Genomic DNA, 20,464 nt, shown 5'->3' with positions numbered 1-20,464 from the left:
GCCCTGAGTCCTTGCCTGCAGACCCCTGCCTGGAAAGGGCAGCAGCGACATCACCCATGGGGGCCTGGACGGCAGAGACGTGGGGAGAAGAAAGTTGAACATAGCCTTTGGGTACGTGAAGCCTGGTGCTGGGGGATCGTTCAGGCTTCAGGGACCTCTACTGGAGGCTGCGCTGCAAAGCCAGAGGTGAGGACGAAGCCAGAGGCTGAGGCTGGAGGCTGCATGTGTGGCCCCCAGGGCAGAGGTGTGCATCTGTCCACAGCAGGTCCTCAGCATGGGCCCCGGTGGGCTAGATGCCCAGCCAGTCCAAACATGACACTAAGTACCAGCCTGCGGGCACCTCCTGTTTCCCGGGCAGTGGGCAGAAGACCTCCTTCTGCTCCACCGGGATGGGACAGGCAGGGTACAAGCCACCCCCAACCCTCCCCAGGCTGTGAGTGCCTGCCCTGGAGGCGGAGATCTGGCGCCACCAAGACCCTCCCTCCTCAGGCCCCACGCCGAGGTGGGGGGGCGGGGAGAGGCTGAAAATGACACAAGAGTCTGACACAGCCAAGGAGTCAGGCACTATTTTTTATAAAAACGCATAGTATCCTTTTTCACTCTTTAAAATCACATTCAAAAATCGGCAGAGGAACGCCCCGGGGAGTGTAGATGGGAGGGGAGGGCCCGCCGACCCAGCCCCGGGGGAGGGCGCGACACCACACGGCAGCGACTGGCACGAGGGGGCATGCTGCGGGCGAGGTGGCGCCCTGGGGGCGGCGGCACTGACTGGACGTGGGGCTGGACCGCGAGGGGCGCGCTGGAGTGGGGAGGGCTGCCCCACCAGCCCCTCGCACTGTGCCGTCCGGCCCAGGCCGGCCCCCGACGGTTCTGAGCAGGAGTCCCTGCCCAGCCCAGGGGAAGGGGGCTCGGGGCCAGGCAAGGCCAGTGTGGCACAGCCCCGAAGGTGCCTTTCTGTGGTCCCTGAGCCTGGGCGCTTGGGTGGGAAGGGGGGGGGCGGGGGATGGGGGCAGCAGCAGCCCCTGCCAATGCCACCCTTCCTGGCGAGGCCCCACTGTGTCCAAGGGAAGGTGGGCGGGGAGGCAGCCAGTGACACGGGGGCTCTTCCCGAGAAAGGGTGCAGGAGCCGAAGTCACGTGGAAGGCCCTGGGGTCAGCGAGTCCACAGGCTCCCTTATCTACCGACTAGCTGGAGGGCAGGTCAGCCGGTGGGAGCTTCAAGTAGCCTCCGTGTGCTGCAGCCTCCCCTGGGTGGGGCCAGCGAGCCACCCAGCTGTGCTGTAGGCACAGAGCTGGGGCTAGGGGGGCGGCAGGCCCAACTCCAGGAGACACGGTCCCTGGGGAAGGGTGGGAGGGCGCCGGGGGCTGCTGCTCTCCCTGTGTGGGGGAGACACGGGAGTGGAGGCCCCTGGGGGCAGGGTGAGGTGGATGGACAGTGGCTGGGTGGGTGGCAGCGGGAGCCAAGGCAAGCGGGCCCCTCCCTGGGGGCTGGGCCAGGCTGGGGCCACAGGAAATCACAATAATTACAAAATAAAACCTTTTCCGCTTGGCGGGAAAACAAATAATAAAAATTCAACAAAATAAATTAGAGGTTTATAAAAGGCGGGCGGGCAGGAGGGTGGCCGGGCGAGGGGGCAGCAGGTCAGAGGCCGTTGGCGCTGCCGCGCTGTATCAGTGGCACCTTGCTCAGCTCCACGACGGGCGAGCGCGGCTTGTTCTTCATCTTGGGCACCCGCTGCACCAGCTGCTGGGCCTCGCGGTAGGCGTCGCGCAGCTCCTTCTTCCACTGTACCAGCTCTGGGTCACTCTGCGCGCACTCGAGCTGTTAGGCGGGGCCCCGGCCCTTCTGGCCCCGCCCCAGTTATTCTGGCCCCACCCCGGCCCCAGCCTGGGTCCCCACTCACGTCGCACTGCAGGACGAACTGCTTGCCGCCTCGGATCTTCAGGAGGAGGCACTTCCGCTCCTTGATCTGCGTCTCCTCCACCGACTGGATCTCCTCCATGGTCAGCAGGCTCTGCTGCAGGGCAGGGAGCGGGCGGTGAGGGCTTGGGACCGCCCGCCCATCCCAGGGGTTCCCGGGTCCCGGGCTGCTCCTTACCGGGGCCTCGCCCTCGCCCCGCCATTCGAGCCGGTTGGGGAACAGGTAGAAGTACCGCCGCTGCCACTGGGTCAGGAAGGGATTGCCCATCTTGGACATGTAGCCATGCATGATGCAGTCCTTGCCCAGGGCGTAGTCTGACGTGAGAGAGCAAGAGAGGGGCACTCAGCCGGCTGCCCGACCCGGGTCTGAGTCCTGGATCGGCTGCTCTTTGGCAGGGACCCTGGCTGACACCTGAGCCTGCTTCCCATCTCTAGAACGGGCAGTGGGCGCCCACGGTAGCTGCTGACCCTCACCTTCCTCGTGGCCCAACTGCTTGTTTTTGGTTTTCTTGCGGGCCTCCAGCCGGTCCGTCTCGGCGTTGATGGTGTCAAAGACAGTCTCTGCTACCTCCTGCTGCCACCGCTCCGAGATGGTCAGGGGGAAGTTGCGGTAGAGCTCCTGGTCGCTGTCCAGTAGCTTCGCCCAGAGGGTGGAGAAGGGATGGCTCTCAGCCACAGGCCAGCCCGGCCGCAGGGCCCCGGACATGATGGTCCGGTCCAGTGGCCACCCCCGGGGACGTGCGGGAAGCAGGAGCTCGGGGCCCACCAGGCAGATGGGACTGACGCAGGGATCTCATAGGGCCAGAGGACGGTGGCCTGCTAGCCGTGCTCAGGCCCAGGAGGCCAGGCCAGGCCCCATACCTTGATTCCTTTTGTGTCCTCCTCATCAAAGGAGCCAATGTCGAAGGCGTCGGCTGCATTCACCTCCCCTCGTGGGGGGATCAGTGGGGGAGGGTACTGCAGTTGGAGCAGGGGCTAGGCATCAGGACTGAGCAGGGGCTCCCGAGCACCCCACCCAGCCCCGCTTCTGGGCTGTTACCTTTTGCAAGAAGACCATCTGCCAGTCCAGGGAACGGAAGAAGGGGCTCTCCTTCACCTCCTGGGCCCTGTGGGAAGAGTGGGTCACTGGGGCTTGGCACTACCTAGGTTGCGGGGGCGAGGTCTGGGCTGCGGGACAGGTGGCCTAGGCTTAACTGCTGGTTTAGCCACGCTCTGGCTCTGCAACCTTGAGCAAGTTCCTTAAACCTCAGCCTGTTTTCTCATCTATCAAATGGGGAGAACAGCAGTTTCCACCGCATAGGGCTGTGGTGAGTTTAATACTGGGAATCTTGCAACATCACGCCCAGTGCTTAGTAAATGTTTAATAAACATAAAAAGCTGCTGTCATCATCATTAGCAACATCATCTTTGTCCGGTCTGTGCCCACCCCCAGCAGCTGTATGGCAGGCACTCTCCACTTGGGAACACTGGGCAGGGCTGTCCTGGCCCCAACTTGTGAACTCTGTAAGGAGGCTGGGACCACAGACTGGGGGGGCTCCAGTGACAGGACATAGCCTCAGACGAACACGGGTGGAGGTTCAGGCAGGCTGCCCCAGCAACCCCTGCAGACGCCTAGACACCGCAGTGTGGACATCACCCAGCAGGGCAGGAAGGCCTGGGATAATGGCCGGGGTCCTGGGCACTCACCCTCGGCCCAGGCAGCCTAGCCTCCGGTTGACATCCCTCTGCAGCAGCCCCTCCAGCAAGGAGCGGAGCTCAGGGGAGAAGGAGTCGGGCAGCTCCACAGCCTGCAGGGAGGAGGGGATGTTGGCAGGGGCCCACCCTGGCCCCCATCACAGCTCTGGGCCTCCTGAGGCTTCATGAGGCAGGGGCGGGCGGGTCCAGGCCCCCGGCAGAGAGCTTCCGGATGCCCCTAGTAGGCATGTTTGCTTTGACAGCGTGGGGAAGGGAAAGCATACGTGGCCAGAGGGTGGGCTGCTGGCGGCCAAGACCCTGATGCCCACATGAGACCCCAGCCGCACTATGGCCCCTCATGAGCTCCACCCAGCCTCCCCGGTTTGGGACCCTCCACGCACCATTGTTAATGTCATTCTGTCGATCTCATGCTTGTCTTTGGTCTTATGCTGCCGGAAAGGGCTATGCCTGGGCAAGAAAAGCCAAAGTCCAAGGTCAGAGAATGGGAATGTGCAAACTGAGGCAGGCTGCATGAGTGCCTGCTGCTAAGTCACTTCAGTCGTGTCTGACTGCGAGACCCTATAGACTGTAGCCCGCCAGGCTCCTCTGTCCTTGGGGATTCTCCAGGCAAGAATACTGGAGTGGGTTGCAAAGAGTCCAACATGACTGAGCGACTGAACTGAACTAAACTTGCTATACCCTCCTCCAGCGGATCTTCCTGATCCAGGAATCGAACCCACAACTCTTATATCTCCTGCACTGACAGGCAGGTTCTCTACCAGTAGTGCCACCTGGGAAGCCCATGAATGATCCTTACCAAAGCCAGGGATGGTGTCACCCCTGACAGCCAGGCAGCAGGGGGCCCCCCACCCCAGCCCTGGGGGAAAGCCTGTTTCTGTCCTGTGCACCCGCCCTGGGACGGCCTGCTCACCCTCGAAGCAGCTTGAAGAGCATGCAGCCCAGAGAAAACCAGTCAGCACTGCTGTCGTAGGCAACACCCTTTTGTAGAACCTCGGGAGCCATGTACCCGTGGGTGCCCCTGGCGGAGTAAGGAGGCCATAAGCGGGTCGGTCGGAGGGTGCGGGAAGGGGGTGTGGGGCTGGGGCACTCACACACTGGCGTGAGGCTTCTTCTTGGAGAAGTCACAGGCCAGGCCCAGGTCTGAGATGCGCACGTGGCCGTGCTCGTCCAGCAGGATGTTGGCCGGCTGTGGAGAAGGCTCAGTGAGCAGCTCAGGACAGGACCCGGCCGGGCAAGACGCCAGCCGGGTGGCTGTCTAGAGGTAAGGGTATCCAGAGACGGGCCTGGGTCGGGGGCGTGGGGGTTTCGGAGGGGAGGAGCCAGGCCGGGAAGAGGGCGGGGCACAAAAAGGAGAGGAGCCAGGCCGGGAGGAGGGCGGGGCCATGGCGGGAGGAGGTTGGGGCGGCGCCTCACCTTCAGGTCCCGGTAGACCACGAAGCGGTTGTGCATGTGCTCCAGGCCCAGGATGATCTCCGCCGCGTAGAAGCGCATGTCCGCCTCGGAGAAGACCCCGTGCTGGGACAGGTGGTAGTGCAGGTCCCCGCCTGAAGGAGGCAGCCCGCAGGGGGGGGCGCTCAGCTCCCACCCCGGTCCCCAGCCCCAAGGTCCACCTGGGGCCAGGCCAGGCACTCACCGTTCATGAGATCCAGGATGAAGCTGAGCTTGTCTGGCGTGTGGAAGGCGTATGACATGCAGACGATGAATGGGCAGTCCTAGGAGGGGGTGGAAGAGGAGGTCAGCGCAGGCTGCACTGGGTTTGGAGCCGGGGGCTGAGGCGAGGCGGGCTGCCACTCACCCCAGTGCTGACGAGTGACAGCATGATGCGCTCGTTCAGGGCCAGGGTCTCCCCTTGCTTCATCTTGATGCGCTTCTTGTCCAGACACTTCATGGCGTACCTGGGGGAGAGGGGCCAGTCCCTCAGTCAGTCTGCTGGCACCTGCAGTGCAGGGCCCCAGGGGTGCAGTGGGGTGTGGCCGGTCCTCAGGGCACCCCTCGGGGGGCCCTCCTCCCCCTCAGGCATCCCACCCAAGGCAGCGGACCCGGTGCTCACATCTTGCCCGTGTCGGCTTTCCGGCAGCCGTAGACTTCACCAAAGCCACCTCGCCCGATGATGCGGTGCACGCTGAAGTCGTTCATGGTCAGCTGCGGGGGTGGGAGGCGGGGGAGTCACCCTGGGAGCAGCAGGGTGTTCCCCCAAGGCCTCTGACCCAGGGCCACCCTTCCCAGGTGCCGCCCTGCCTGGAGCCATCCACACTGGGGTCCTAGCACCAAGCCCACAGCTGCCCCTGGGGGTTGAAGGTAGACTCCCCCGGCCGCCCCGGGCCCTGGGGAGGAGCAGCAGGGAGACGATTCTGCACGCCCACCCAGCCCACTCACGTGGATGTTGAGCTCCACATTCTTCCACTGGCAAAATCGTGTGAATTTATCACTGCAAGAGAAGAAAGAACCCAAGCTCAGCTAAGCCTTAGAAAGTGAGTGAAATTGATGCTGGGGGCAAGCTGGCCTCACCCATTGCTATTGCCTGGGCTCCCAAACCTCAGGGTCCTCTTCCGGGCCTGCCAGGAAGAATGCCTACACAGGCTGCCCCCACCTGCCTCCCAGCAATACCAGCATTGTTATCAGTCTCTGGGTTTCTACTTGGATCAGATAAACTTAAGAGGTAAGATCCCATCTGACCCCGACTTCCTGCTACCACATCCACAACAAGGCTCATCTCATTTCCCTCCTTGCATACGTCCAGTGACACACCACTCTCTCCCAGTGAAGCCCCTACAAGATGGCAGGGCAGCTGGGACACATCAAGGAACACTCCCCAGGCTGGCTCTGGCCATGAAGGCCACGGGGGCAGAGGGGTGGGCAGTGTGTCCTCGTGCCCATCCTCACCACCAGCCTGATACTTCTCATCCCCAGTGGGCCCAGCAAGGGGCTAGACAGTTGATGGGGGGAAAGACACATGGGTGGTCCCTCGCTCCCTTTAGACAGGGACGGGTTTTGAGGTGCCTAGTGCTGAGAAGGGCAGGGCAGGTGAGGGAGGTGGTGACCTCTCAGGAGTCCCCGCGCTGGGGTGTAGACGGGCCCAGGTGCACACACGCTGGGCACTGAAGCAGGCCGGCAGTTCTCCTCCAGGACATCCGCACCCCTTCTCAGAGCACCCCTTCTGCTCCTGCACGTGCCCTGCTCTCACCTCTCGATGAATTTCTGGAACACGTCTCCTCGAAGGTTCTGGCAAATTTCTTCGATATATGGCTAAGGGAGGGAGTGGGAGGTGGGTGACTGAGCCATAGCAAGAGCCAACTAGGCTCCGGGACTATGCCGCCCATGGGGGACCCTCACTGGGCTGGGCGGGAGTGGGGACAAGCCCAGCACACACCTGGAAGAGATCTGGAGGCACCTGCTTCTTCACCAGATGGCCCTGGACGTGCTCGATGGCACTCTTCGAGAAGGGCTGGGGAAGGAGGGAGAGGCGAGTGACTTCTCCACGGGGCCGGCCCGCCCATCCATCTGCCCAGGCCGGTACATGGGCCCCAGACACTCACATGTGAACAGGCCAGCAGCTCCTTCATGATGTACGTGTCGAAGATCTCTCGGCTGCAGGCCAGGCGCTCCTCCTCTGTTTCCAGCTTCTCATATTTCTTGATCTGGAGGACAAGATCCCCACAGGTGAGCCCTGGCCCAGCGGGGCGCGGGACTGTCTTACAGGTTCAATGCAAGCAGCCCAAGCCCCTCCCTTTCCCCACATGCTGCAGGGCCATGCCAGCCCGGCCTCACCTCCTCGTAGAACTCCACCAAGGGCTTGGCCTCCTCCAGGTGCTTCAGGCAGAAGTCTCGGAAGAGCAGGTACCCTGAAAGCAAGTGTTTTGCGTCAGGCTGAGTCACAGCCCCACAGACGCCGTCCCATCATGGTGGGGGGTGTGGGCTTGGGGCTTCCTGGGCAGAACTGGCCAAGGAGGTGGCAGAGGTGGTCCCTGCCCTGGACAGAGGCTGGGAAAGGTGGCCTCGGAGGTCACCACCAACCGAAGAGTCTCAGATTCAGGGTTGGGGCGCCCGAGTTCCCACCCCTCTCAGAATCTGCTTCTTCTGATGGTGGCTGGAAAGCGGCAGGTGCCCTGGTGAGGTAAAGTGTGGGGCTGACTCTGGCACCTGGGCCCCCTGCCCTCTCAATGCAATCTGGGGCCTGCTTCTCCCCCAGGAGGGGGACACACCCAGAGGGCAGCTGGGCCGTGTCGGTGCAGTGAGATCTGCCTGGGCCAAGCCAGGGCTGCTGCGTGGGGGCTGGGGGTGCCCTGTCCTTGGACCTTACACCCCGCCTCCATCATCAGGCTGGCTCTCACAGCTGCCACTCCAAACAAGTGGATGGGGCGGCAAGTGCAGTGGGGGAAATCGAGGCTCAGGGAGACCTGTCAGGCAGGTGGAACCTGGCAGCCTGAGGGGAACTCAGGGCTCTCCTGCCCAGTGGCAGGTCCTGGGAAGGACAGGGCAGAGGCTGTGTGCAGAGGGCTCCAGACAGCACGGCCTCTGGGTACGGGAGGGGGTGAGACGGGCTGCAGGAAGGGCAGGCAGGAGACCCTGGAAGACGCGGGCCAGGGCCCGGGCCCCAGAGCAGCCCTGGAGGGCCAGCAGGAGGAAGGGTGGTCCTGACTCGAGCCTGACATGGGTGCCCAGGCTCAAGCTGGGAGGCTTCGCACACCTCCGGGGGCCCTGCCCCCTCTGTCAGAGCTCACGGCCACGGCTTCTGGTAAGGGCAGACGGGCCTTTCAACAGTGGACCTTGAGGAACTTGAGCCCCGGGCTTCCCAGTGGGCAAGGGGCTTTTCATTGCCACCACCGCACCTGGGCCTGCAACAGTCTTGCACAGTGAGGCTCCAGAATGCTAGCTCTCAGGCGAGGCTCAGAGAGGGGCAGCATTGTGCCCAAGGTCACACAGCGCAGGCAGGGGACCCACGCTGCAGGCCTCCTTGACACACAGATTCCCTACGCCTGACCTCCGGGACAGGCCACTCCCATTTCATAGCCGAGGTCCCTTCTCCGGGAAAGGCCGAGTCAGAGCTGTGGGCGCCCGGGCCTGCTTCCCCACGCCTCGCCTCCCCCTCCCGCGGGTGCCCGCCTCTAAGGCCGGGGCCCTGGAGGCGGCGGCCGAGGGGCCTGCCGGCGCAGGTTGCTCACAAAGAGGGCCGTGGGGGCGGGGGCGACCGCAGCGGCAGGCGCCACAGGAAGGGCCCCGCCCCTTCCTGTCAGTTCCACCAACGGCCCCAGCAGCTGTGCCTGCGCCAAGGGGAAGCTGCAACTCTCGAAAACAAAAACCCCAAAGGAGGAACTTCCCTGGCGGCCCTGGAAGACTGCTGGGCCCCCACCCCGCTTCAGGGGCCTCCTGGGGCGACGGCCAGGGGCTGGGAGACGCTGGGTTCCGGCCCTGCCGCTAGCAGCGGGGCTCACTGGCTGCCCTGTGCTTCCCCCACGGTGGACAGGAGATCTCTTGGCAAAGAGGGGTCACACAGCCCGGTCAGCTGGGGTGGCATACAAAGGCCTGGCAGGCGGACTGGGAGGTGGGGCGGATGCCCTGGGGTTGGCAGAGCCCCCGCCATACTCACCCAGCTTCTGGGAGAAGATCTTCTCGAAGGTCACCTCGCACCGGTCCTCCAGGTACTTCTGCATGACGCTGCGGATGCTGGAAGACAGGGCGGGAGGTAGTGACCCAGAGTCCCCATGGCTACCGCCAGGCCTGCTGGCCCTGCTCCCCTGGAGGGTGGCTGCATCTGCCCCTGGAATCTGGAGTGGAGGGCACTGCCAGTGGGTGTCATGATCCCTTCCAGCAAGGCAGCCACCCCGTCAGACCTGACCGTGGGTCACACCAGTGGGACCCGAGGAAGCCTGTCTGCCCACCAAAGCTCCGTCTTCCAAAGCTAGGGTGACCAGCAAGTGGCTGCTCAGAAGTCTGGTCCTAGCCCTTCCTCGTGCTGGCTTCAGGGAGTTGGCCGAACCTCAGAAGCCAGGCCTCCACCCATCAGCAGATGATGGATCATGGAAATACGGCCCATCCTCACAATGGGAAATGAAGTGAAAGGCTGGTATGTGTGTGCCCCACAGTACGGACCAACCTGCGAGTGTTCCACCAAGTAACAGTCACCAAAGCCCACACATTATATGATTCCATTTATACCACAAGTCCAGAAGGGGCAGATCTACAGAAAGCAGATGAGTGAGTTTCAAAAGCTGGAGAAGAAAAGAGGAATAACTTCTAATGGGCCGGGGTTTCTTTATAAGGTGATGGGAATGTTCTGGAATTAGGCAGTGATGAGGGCTGCATGACACAGTAAATGTACTGAAATCCACTGACTTTAGCACTTCAGCATGATGAATTTTCTGTCATGTGGATTATATTCCAATATTGGGGAGGGGGGAGTCAAGCCTCAGCTCCCTTGTCCCTAATACCTAAAGTAGGACCCCTGGCCCTGAGCTGCCTCCAGGGCAGCAGAGGAGCGGGGCTGCCCCTGTGACACGGAAGCCCAGGTTATCACACTCCCCGCCCCCGGTTATCTCACCCCCAACACCGAGTGCTCTGGGAAAGTCACACCTGGCCAGCTTTCATGCCTCAGTGGCAGCTTGGTCTCCCCTCCTCTCCTTTCCTAGGCCACCTGCAGTCCTGCCCAGCCACCGGCTGCGATCCCACCTGGCTCTCGAGATGCTCACAGGGCCTCAAGATATGGGGGGGCCACCAGCAGGTCACAGGTGAAAAGGATGCTGTGTGCCCACCTCTCCGTATCCCTGCCCGCCTCGTGGAGCCCAGCACAGGGCCCTGCTGCCCACCACCTGCTAGAAGGCGCCATGCAGCCCTGCCCCCCGGGGAGGCCCGCCCAGGGCACCGGTCCTACGTCTGCGATTCTGTGACATTAGAAAGCATGAGACGAACTGCACGGGGCCCAGTCGGTTGGAGGAGACTCAGGCAGGAAAGAACGTTCTGGGCCATTGGAGAGGTCACGTGGAGGAGGTGGAACCTCACCAGGTTCCTCAAATGCAAACAGGATGTCGACAGGTGGCGAAGCCCAGGGTGGGTGGTGGACGTGGGGACAGACACGGGAGGCCTGGCCAGGGAGAGCCACTGGGCAGGGAGGAGGCTCGACAGACCACACTTGGGAAGCTCGGTTGGGTGGCGGGTGAGTGGACAGGCTCTGATGGAGGCAACATGGGGGGAAGCCCAGGTATCTGATGATGCGGGGCCAGGAAGGAGGGTTGAACCAAAGTGGGGTAGGAGCAGGCTAGGGGTGGATGGACGGACGGACAGAAATGACAAGGCCAGTTGGGGTTTTTGAGGCCCCATCAGAGAGGGGGCCTAAGGACAGAAGGCCAGTGCAACCAGCAGACCTTGCCCAGCCCCTAGCCCTAACCTAGGTTCACAGGTGGGGTGACTCCTGCCCTTTCCTTCTGAGGGGGTTGGGGTGGAGGTCCAGCCCTGAGCTGGCCAGGCCCTTGCCTGCACTTGAGCCACACGAGGCAACGCGGGCGCACACAGAACCACTGTGGGCACAGGCCTGGAGCCGTAATCCCAGGAGCTCGGAGACCCTGTGACCCTCCCTGAGAACTGTCTAACAGGAGAGTGGGGTGCTGCTGATCCCGACGGGCCTCCTGTGTCCCCATCCTGGGACTGCAGCCGACAAGAGCCCCAGCTGACTGCCTGGGGCCCAGTGGCCCTGAGCCACCGCTCCAGAGCCAGTTCCGTCCCGGAAAGCGAGGACGCCCTCCACGGCTGTGGGGACTCCAAGGCTGGGCAGTGGCCCTGAGCCAGGCTGGCACACCCTCCCTCCTGGGGGCCACATACCCACTCACAGTCACCACCGGCCTCTGCCCAGGGCACGGCTCCCTGGTCCTGAGGGACTTGCAGGGACTCTGGAGGCAAGACCCGACTCCAAGGCCCCCCAAGCACTTAACACACATCAAGAGTTTAAAAATCTGTGATACTGAGCAAGATCCAGCCCCCGCGCCAGGCCTTCAGACTAGAGACAGGAGCCCAGGGAGGCTGCGGGCCGCAGTGTGTGCCCATCCCTTCGGGCCCGCAGCCTGGCGGAGGGCAGCTCAGGGCCTCTCCTTTGGACGGGCACACAGGCTGGGTGGTGTGCTGGGCCGAGTACAGCAGGGGGCCCAGTCCAAGGTAACGGACGCTCAGCAGGTCCACAAGACCCGGCAGCCGGAGGTACGGATGTGTGGCTCCGGGGACCCACAAGGGCCAGATTTCTCCTGGGAGGCGGACAGGAGGGCTGGGCCCTCAACCGCTCTGCGGTTCGGCTCCTGGGTCTCTGTGTCCACATCCCGTTCCTGGGTTTCAGGACCTCTTGGTCTATGGAAGGGGGATGGTAACGAGCAAGAAAGAAAAAAGAAGTATCCCAGAATGTTGATCCTCCACGGAGGAGGACGGTCAGAGGGGTGGTCAGGGGAATGTCCAGAGACAGGTAAGTGCGGGTGACAGGCAGAGCAACACCAGCCTGTCAGGTGACCCCATGGGGCAGCTGGGTGTGGCCCCTGCAACAGTCACAGGGCAGCGCCTCCCCGCCCCCCCAGCCCCACCCCCCAGGAACCAGCAGGACTGGCCCAGGCTCAGCAAAGGTGGCACACGATGGGAATGCCCAGCGGGGAGCAGGGCCTCCACTTCCCTCTGCAGGCCCCGTAGGCTGGACACACCAAGGCCAGGGAAACGGGCTCTCCAAGGGCCTGCCCGAGAGCCAGCAGAGCCAGCAGCTCTTTTCTGGGCACCGCGCCGGGCACAGGCCTTCTCCCTCCCAGGGGCTCTGCCCGCTGCCGGCTGGGCCCCGGGTGCAGCAAGCTAGACCCCGCCTCCCTCGGAAGACCGCACGGGGTGGATGGCCACAGCATTCTTCCCAGCCCGCAGCACTTCACTTTCTTCCTTAAAAAGAAAAAAATGTTTTCTAAATAAAATAAACAACCCCCCCCCACCCCAACCCGAATCAAACACGAGGTCAACCTCGGCAGTCCTTGAAGGGGAGGCCTCCAGGCGGCAACGTTAGGGTTTCCTGTCTGTTCCCACGGGGCTGTGGCCCAGGGAGCTGGTAGGTTAGGAAAGCGTGTCGTGGGGGACACTCCTGCCAGGGTGGCAAGTACAGGCTGGCACGGGAGGCGGTGGCAGCCTCCTGGGCTGGGTCACCTTTGTCTCCTACCCCCGCACCCTGATACTGGCGGAGTCTGAGTGGCGATGGGCCCACAGCAGCATTCCTGACCCCACCCAGGTCAATGACTCTGATATCCAGGAGCGTGCGGCCCCCAGATGGACGTCGGGCTGTCAGGGGAGCCCCATGCCTGCATCGTTCCTCCGTCCCTGCCCCCGAAGGACCCTCTGGCTCCCAGCCTCTCGGGGGAAGGGGCTCGGCCGACCTGGTTCCCACAGTTGCCTGGTGTCCAGGCTTAGGCTCCAAGTGGCTATTCCCTCCTCCCTCCCAGAGGCCAGGCCAAGTTACAGACTTTAAATGTCCAGCTTCCCCATTGTAAAATGAGGATGTCAACAAATGCTGAATCGCCAACACTGAGCTGACCGCTGAGAAAGGCGGAGAGGACACGGCGATAGAAGAACGCAGCCTGTCGTGTCGGGCTGCCTTCTCCTGGAGGGAGCCCCCCTTCTAGAATCTGATCACACCTGCCATGTCCTCAGAGAGTCGGGCTACGACTGGACCCTTCCCCAGGGCAGGGCCCGTGAGCACGTCCCCGAGCCCGAAGTGCTGGAACTCCATTCTGCTCACAGACTGGCCTGGGGGGCCCCGTGGGCAGAGCCCAATACCTGCCCTGCCAGGAGCAAAGGCCCCCCAGTGAGAGCTGCCTGGCGGCCAGGGAGACAGCACTTCCGGCCCGCCACCCCAGCGCGGGCTGGGGTGATGGGGTGGCAGGGTGAGGGCTGAGGGGGAGAGCTTCCGGCACCTTCTGGTGCCACGTGGTTCAAGGGGAAAGCTAAGTCCCTGGCTCTGTGGCACGGTGGCCTCCCAGATACACCCCCTCAGGGTCAGAGACCGCAGCCTGTGTGGATGGGGTGGGACCTCAGGGTTGAGCGCAAACACGCTCATCTTGATGGTGAGGAAATCGAGGCCAGACGAAGCTGAGAAGCAGCACACCCTGAGTCCCAACCAAGCCAGTGGCAATAAAATGTCCAGCCCCCCCTCCCAAGAAAGGGCCTCTTTGGGAGAGCTGGGTGCAGGGTCCCAGGGGACCCCGGACTTGTATCCTGGCTGTGGGTGCCGATCAGGCTGGGGCAGCCCCAGCTGGCATGTGGCAGGGCCAGGGGCCGTGGTTCCTGTGCTCCTGGGTGACAAGATGCTACAGCCACGGTGCAAGCTGGCCCGGGGGCTCTGCACTCGGGGGCAGCCACGCCAGGAAGCGACACGCTCTGGGAGAGACGGCTGGCAAGCCAGCAGGCCAGAGGCTGTCGCCACGGCCGGGGCACTCCTCTGGGGCATTTCCAGGAAACCTGGCACCACAGTGCCAAGAGGTATGAGGAAGTCCTCAGGGGCTTCTGATGAATATTTCTCAATGGCTCTCCTTGGGGCTGACAACATCCTCAGAGCTCGAGGAAGGACCACATACCAAATGGGAAAGAACGACTGAATCGGCCAGCTCTGGAGCAAGTCCGGGGCCGGAGAAGAGAAGTGACACCTCGGGGCACCGCACCCATGAGCCCACCAAGGCATGGCAGCCACAAAGTGACGGCTTGCAGGAAAAGACACTCCAGTGGCCTTGTTGCAGCCTGCCGCTCACTGCTCTTGTCCCGTGAGAACAAACCTGGAACAACTTGCAGGGCTCCCTGCCCTGCACTCCCAGGAAGAGAGCTATCCGGAACCCCAAACCCAGAATGGCCTCCCTGCTCAGAGAACAGAGCAGCGGACACGTCAGCAACAGAAAACCCACTTCGGAAACCCTGCTCTTCAGCCAATCAAGACACTACCCTGCCTGTTAACAGCGATGCAGAGGGCAGGTTACTGTCTTAGAAAAGTCTGCAGCCAAACGCCTCATTTTTTAGTATCTTCTGTTTGAAACAGATGAAGGATGACTTGGGTATAACTCTGTCTTCTGTGATCAGCAGAGGACATTGGTCCCTTGGGGCCACAGGGAAAAAAGAAGGGCAGGTGTGGGACTTCCCCGGTGGCCCAGCGGTTGAGATTCTGTGCTCTCAACGCAGGGGGGCCCAGATTTGATCCCTGGTCAGGGAACTAAATCCCACATGCAGCCACAAAGATTCCTTATGTGCCAACTAAGACCCGGTGCAGCCAAAAAAAAAAATAAGGGCAGGTGTGATGGATGCTGTGTTCTTCAAAGGCTCTCCGGTCCTCGTGGCTTCTGCTGTCTGTTCCAAGGCAGGAACATAATATCCTGGAGGCTCCAGCTGTGTGCACACAGCCCGGCCCCTCTGCACAGCCTCCCCAGGTGCCCGCGGCGGGCAGGAAACGCCGCCCCAGACTGTGCCTACACCTGACGTCACCGGGAGTTTACTACTAAGGACTGATCATGCATTAATAGGGCACGTTATTCCTGGCTTGACAGAGCCCAGATTCCCCGGCACGGATTCCAACCTGTCAAGCTCATGCTCCCTTCGAATCCATTTACTGAGAGAACGGCGGGCAGGCGAGCAACTTAATGACAAAAATGTGAAACCCCATGATCTGGAAAGGAGAACAGATGGGGAAAGAGGTCCTGGAGACCCACTCCTGGGGAGAGCGGGGGTGGGAGGGAGCTTCGAAGACCCGGAGGGGATGAGTGCCCTAAAAGATAATCTTGTTTTTGGAGGCGGGGGATGGTGGGAGGCGGAGGGATAGGGTGGGAAAATGATGCTACTGGAGCGGAACGTTCTGGGTAAGGGATAAAAGCCAGCAGGGTTTCTGCTGGTGATGGAGAAGCGGAGGGAGGAGGAAGCAAGAAAACCACCGCCTGCGCTTCTTCCCTCCGCAGACCAAGGGCAGGAAGTCCTGGGAGCAAAGAGTTAACAGGAACGAAGAAGCAGCGGAGGAAGAGCGGCGGGTCTGGGAGACAGGGAAGCCAGAAAAGGGCAGGAAGGAGGAAATTCATGGCGGGGGGGAGGGACCGGGAAAGAAAGAGGCGAGAGAAGCACCCGGCTGCAAGAGGCACCCGGCTCTGACATCTGCCACTGGGGCTGCCGCAGTCACCAGGGAGGGCTGGGCATCTCCCGGGACCGCCCAGGCCGGACTCCCCCGCCAGGAGCCCAGAGATTAATTACACGAGGCCTCCGTGGTCATATTAAGCAAACGACGATCATTATGGGACCGCGGCCGCTGCTGGGAAAGACAGACAGCAGCTTCTCTGGAGAGCGGCATTGACCACAGACCCTGAGAGCAGAAGGAGCATGGCGGGGGTGTGTGTGTAGCGGGGGGTCCATCAGTCAAGGGCAGCCCCCTCGCTGGACCAAGGTGGAAACTGAGGCAGGCTCGGCCAGGATAAGGGGTGTCCCTAGGGCCCAGGTGAGCTGGCGCTGCAGCGGGATTGCAAGCCAGGTCTCCAGACTCCTGCCACACAGCTGCCTCCCTCTGCCAGAGGGCGAGAAATGAGTCTGTCTCCTTTGGATTCTATAGAGTGACAGAAGGGGAGGCCCTTGTGCCAACTCGAAGTGGCCCTGTGCCCAACAGCTCCTGTTCCCCAGCCCCAAGAAGTCAGAGCTGTGAGCCAGCCCAGCTCCCAGCCAAGCCACAACCCAGGCACCAGCCACAGGGAGGCTGCCAAGATGGACCACCCCAAGGTGGGAATGGCTCCAAATGGCACCTTGTCCTAGGCAAAGCATGGCCCTCCTCCCTGACCCCAATGTCGTGGCCGAGGGGATGATGTGACCCCGGGCGGGGAGGGGGCTGGGCCCTGTGAATCGAGACAGCTGAAGGCGTGGGGTCTGCCCTGGGGCTTCCAGGCCACCCTCCCCCCAGACCTATGGCTCCCTGGGCATGGGGGGCCAGCTGGCAAACATTCCTCAAGAGAAGGAGCAGGGTGAGCGCAGGTCCGCAAGGGCGTGTGGGAGACAGGAAGCACAGCGGGCAAAGACCGCCTGGGGGCCCGGAGACCCCAGATTCAAACGCCGCTTCGCCTCTGTGACCAAGTCTCTTCCCCTCTCCAAGCCTCAGGTGCTTCGACTCATTAAGTGGGAAAATACAAGCTGCCGTGCCCGTTTCTTACAGTTGTGAAAAGGATAAAACGAGGTACAAAGCACTTTGCAAACTGGCAACTGTAAGATACAGTCATAACAATCTTCAGGGCAATAGGCATCAGACCCAGGGGGTGTGCAGAGCATAAGGCAATGGGCAGCGTCCCCTCCGAGGTGGAAGGTGTGGATTCCGAGGCCCCTGCCCAGCCTCAGCTCACGGCGAGGGCCTCGAGTGCATCAAGTGCACCTCACAGGTGCTGGCCATCTGCCCGAGGTCGTGCCGCCAGGTGGTGACCCTACCTGAGAACCCCTGGCCCCTGGCTCTCGGCCTCCTGCTGCTCCCCTCAATCTCACAGTCCCCCTGCTTTCAGACACCATGTGGTCCTGCTATTTCTTGAGCAACTACTACATGCAAGGCACGGCCTTGCCAACCTCGCGGGGTGGTTTTTTGGATCGGCTGAGATGACAGATGTCAGAAATAAATAAATTATCACGACTTCCACCACTACTCCTTTCAGCGCCGTCGATATCAAGGGTGTGACAGGGACAGAAAAAGAGGAACGTCTTCTTTCTCAGGGTTCTAACACCTGCAGAGCCAACCCGAGGCGGGGCCCCACCGCCAGCAATGCATTCTGGGGCGAGATTACCCAAACGCAGAGAGTTCCAGAAAAAGCCCCGCCTCACTCTTTGCAGAAGTCCAACCTGCTGGAGGGTCTCGAGGCCGCGGCCACCACGGAGAGCCGCTTGTGTGCCCCAGAGGCCAACTCCCCCATTTCCTCCCTCGTGGCTTTGTCATTTCTGAACTCATTTTTGTTCTAACTGTCGCTGCTCCCCGGACAGCCCCGGGGCTGGCAGTCAGTCTGGTTCCTGTTTTGAGAAATCTGATTGCAAATGTCTGAGAAAAAAAGGGCCCTAACAGCCTCTGCAAAACGCAGACCAGTTTTCCTCTCCCCGGCCTGGTGTTCAGTCAATCCGAAACCCAGTGAACGGGCAGGAGAAAGCACTGGAGATGTCGGCATGGTACCCACCCCCCGAGGCCATTTGGGCCCCACTTCACTCAGGATGCCACAGAGTCACAGCCGTTATTTCACACCGTCCACATTTCACAGATGAGAAAACTGAGGCCCAGAAATGGGAAGGGACTTGCCCAAAGTCACATGATAAGACCAAGACAGCTAGGAAGGGTCCAGGGTCCTGGCTGGCAGGGCATATGGCTCTTTAGGCAGAATGGCCAGACCCAGGCTCAGGTTAGAGTGGTGGACCCAACGTGGAACCACAAGCCAGAAGCCCTGATTCTGGTGGCCCAGCACCGCCCTGGCTTACCTGTGACACTGGGCAGGCCACTCATGTCTGGGCCTTCAGTTTCCCTATCTGATCCACGGAGACAAAACCACACCTGACCGACCGGCCCCCTGGGTTGTTGCGAGGCTCAAGGGATGGGAAAATACTCTCGAAGCCTTAACATGCTGGACAGCCTCAGCTACTGTCCCTACGCTGTCCACTCCTGCGCCTAAACCCTGAGCAGGTGAAACTTGGGTATCAGGTCAGTTATCTCCCAGAGAGGGGGCAGCTGTGATCCAGCTGCTGCAGGCATGCTGGGACATCCCCTGGCAAGCAGCACCCCCGGGTTGCACAGACAGGATTCTCACCAGAGGCGGAATTCCAGGGGAGAGGGACAGAGCCACAGGGCACACACCGGACTCCGCTCCCCACCGCTCCCCCAGCCCCCAGAGTACTCTCCATTCCCACCCCAAGCCAGTGACCCGCCGAAGACCGGGGATCCCGGGGAAGATCCCCGGAAGACTCGTCTGCCCCAAACCTCACGAAGGGTCCACCCGAGGGGGCCACGGTGGGGGCCGGTGGAACCCCAAAGAGGGTGGTGCTGGGAGTCGGTCGGGTCAGCGACAGGATGGACGACACAGTCGGGCCCGGGGAGATGAGCAGGCAGAGGTGGGGGACTCCACGGTGGGAAGCGGGGGACCCTGGGCTATCCAGAGGAGGATGAAGGGGGTGCACGGCGTCCCCGGGGGAGAAGGCAAGAGCGAGGGGGGCTGACGGAGAAGGGGGCCAGGCGGAGTGTGTGAAGCCAAAGGGAGGCAGGCAGAGCCGGCCCGGGGCAGCGGGCGGGTCGGGGAGCCCGCGCAGCCGGAAAGCCCCCGCGCTGGGGCGCCCCGGGTGTTCAGTGCACAGGGCCGGGGGCCGGGCAGGGCTGCCGGACGCCGGGCGCTGAGGGGGGCTGAGGGGATCGCGGGGCCAGTGCCCGGGCGGCCGGGGCGCGGGACTGCGGCGCCCGCCTCACCTGGGCTCGGGCAGCAGGATCTTCTTGCTGGCGCGCGCCGCCGGCGTGGCCTTGCTCTTCTCCATGGCCATCAGGTAGCTCACGTCGGCCAGCACCGCCTCCAGGTCCGCCATCTTGGCGGCGGCGGCGGCCTCTCCCGCCGCTCGGCTCCGCTCCGCTCCGCTCGGCGCGCTCGGCCCGGCCCGGCCGCTCCGTCGGCCTCGGGCGCCGCCGCCCGCCCGGCCCCGCTCGGCGCCCGCGGCTCCGCTCTGCGCGGCTCACAGGCGGCGCCGCCCCATGGCGCCGGCTCGGGCCCGGCCCCGGCTCGCTCGGCTCCCGCCGGGACTGCAGTCGGGCCGCCGCCGCCCGCCGCCGCCCGCGCCCCGGAGCCGCCGCCGCCGCCTCCGGCCCCGCCTGCCGCGCACAGCGCCAGCGAGCCCGCGAGGGGCCGGCCGGGCGGGCGGCGGCGCCCCCTGGAGGCCGCGGGGCTGGACCGAGCCTGACCCCCGAGGCCACCCCGGCCTCGACTCTCCGCCCACGGCCCCCACCGGCCGTGACCTGTCCCCTGACCTGGGACACGACAGGGACCCTCGCCCGCAGAAGACCCTAGACCCAGGCGTTGACCACGACTCGGGGCACAATTCGGCTCCCAGACGCCACGATAGACCACAGCCGGTACCCCATACTGGCATTGCAGAATGTAACCCCAGGGGCCATGATAGACCACGGCCCGGACCCCAGACTTGGCATTGCAGAATGTGACCCCAGGGGCCACGATGGACCACGGCCCGGACCCCAGACTTGGCACTGCAGAATGTGATCCCAGGGGCCACGACAGACCATAGCCGGAACCCCAGACTTGGCACTGCAGAATGTGTTCCCAGGGACATGGATCTCAGACTTTAGCTATCACCCCTGACCCCTGACCTTGGACACAGTTGGAAACCTGACACCAGACCCGATCACATTTCTGACCCCAGATTCCAAACAGGAGCCTCAGAACTAGACCTTAGACCACCCCCTCAGACACCATGACCTCAGGTCACCATTCTGGACCACCAATCCCCTTCACATCCAGACCCTGATGCTGACCCCTGACCCTTAACAGGACCCCAGATTCAGATTTGGGGCCACGACCTCAAACACTGATCCCAACCACAGACCATGACCTTGATCCCAGCTTGGTTGCTGAGCCCGACCTTGATTCCACCCCCAGATTCAGACCACTATCATGACTCCAAACCCTGGACTTGGGGACAGAGCCTGGGCCTGGGCTTGAACCATCAGTCCCAGACCAGGGCTCTGAACCCAAAAATTTGGGACACAGACCCAGGACCAAGACATCCAACAAGGACTCAAATGAGCCCTTAACGGGTCGTCATGAACCTGGGACCTGATGACTGCCATCAGACTCCAGACTTACCCCAGTCCCAATCCCCACTC

At 62.6% G+C, this 20,464-nt stretch overlaps 1 protein-coding gene across 3 annotated transcripts; it reads right to left on the bottom strand.

The window, feature by feature from the left end:
* Nucleotides 1-557: 557 nt before the first annotated feature.
* On the bottom strand, nucleotides 558-19,399 carry GRK2 (G protein-coupled receptor kinase 2). Of its 3 annotated transcripts, none has more exons than XM_070457712.1 (21): nucleotides 19,043-19,399; nucleotides 9,203-9,279; nucleotides 7,384-7,457; nucleotides 7,152-7,253; nucleotides 6,986-7,060; nucleotides 6,800-6,861; nucleotides 5,992-6,043; nucleotides 5,666-5,757; nucleotides 5,411-5,510; nucleotides 5,249-5,327; nucleotides 5,029-5,159; nucleotides 4,707-4,801; nucleotides 4,526-4,633; nucleotides 3,996-4,062; nucleotides 3,607-3,707; nucleotides 2,960-3,026; nucleotides 2,782-2,895; nucleotides 2,395-2,557; nucleotides 2,099-2,235; nucleotides 1,904-2,017; nucleotides 558-1,806 (listed from the first exon to the last, which is right to left on the bottom strand). In XM_070457712.1, the coding sequence occupies exons 1-21, from the start codon at nucleotides 19,153-19,155 to the stop codon at nucleotides 1,642-1,644; spliced, it is 2,088 nt and encodes a 695-aa protein (XP_070313813.1). In that variant the 5' UTR covers nucleotides 19,156-19,399; the 3' UTR covers nucleotides 558-1,641. The 3 variants fall into 3 exon arrangements, with proteins under 3 accessions (XP_070313813.1, XP_020743427.1, XP_070313814.1); XM_020887768.2 differs by having other exon boundaries at nucleotides 2,782-2,877; nucleotides 19,043-19,398; XM_070457713.1 differs by lacking the exon at nucleotides 19,043-19,399 and adding an exon at nucleotides 9,710-9,939.
* Between the last annotated feature and the right edge of the window lie 1,065 nt (nucleotides 19,400-20,464).

The sequence above is a fragment of the Odocoileus virginianus genome, chromosome 28 (genome assembly GCF_023699985.2).
Source record: "Odocoileus virginianus isolate 20LAN1187 ecotype Illinois chromosome 28, Ovbor_1.2, whole genome shotgun sequence".
NCBI classification, from domain to species: domain Eukaryota; kingdom Metazoa; phylum Chordata; class Mammalia; order Artiodactyla; family Cervidae; genus Odocoileus; species Odocoileus virginianus.
The sequence above is the reverse complement of the archived record's forward strand: the minus strand, read 5'-3'. Positions and strand labels throughout refer to the sequence as shown.

Bases quoted from the DNA above. Each gene is read 5' to 3' on its own strand.
- GRK2 (XM_070457712.1), bottom strand. From the start codon at position 19,155: ATGGCGGACCTGGAGGCGGTGCTGGCCGACGTGAGCTACCTGATGGCC. The intron at 7,254-7,383 runs GTGAGGCCGGGC...CTTGTCCTCCAG, and splicing joins TGGTGGAGTTCTACGAGGAG to ATCAAGAAATATGAGAAGCT. The intron at 1,807-1,903 runs GTGAGTGGGGAC...GAGTGCGCGCAG, and splicing joins AGTTCGTCCTGCAGTGCGAC to AGTGACCCAGAGCTGGTACA.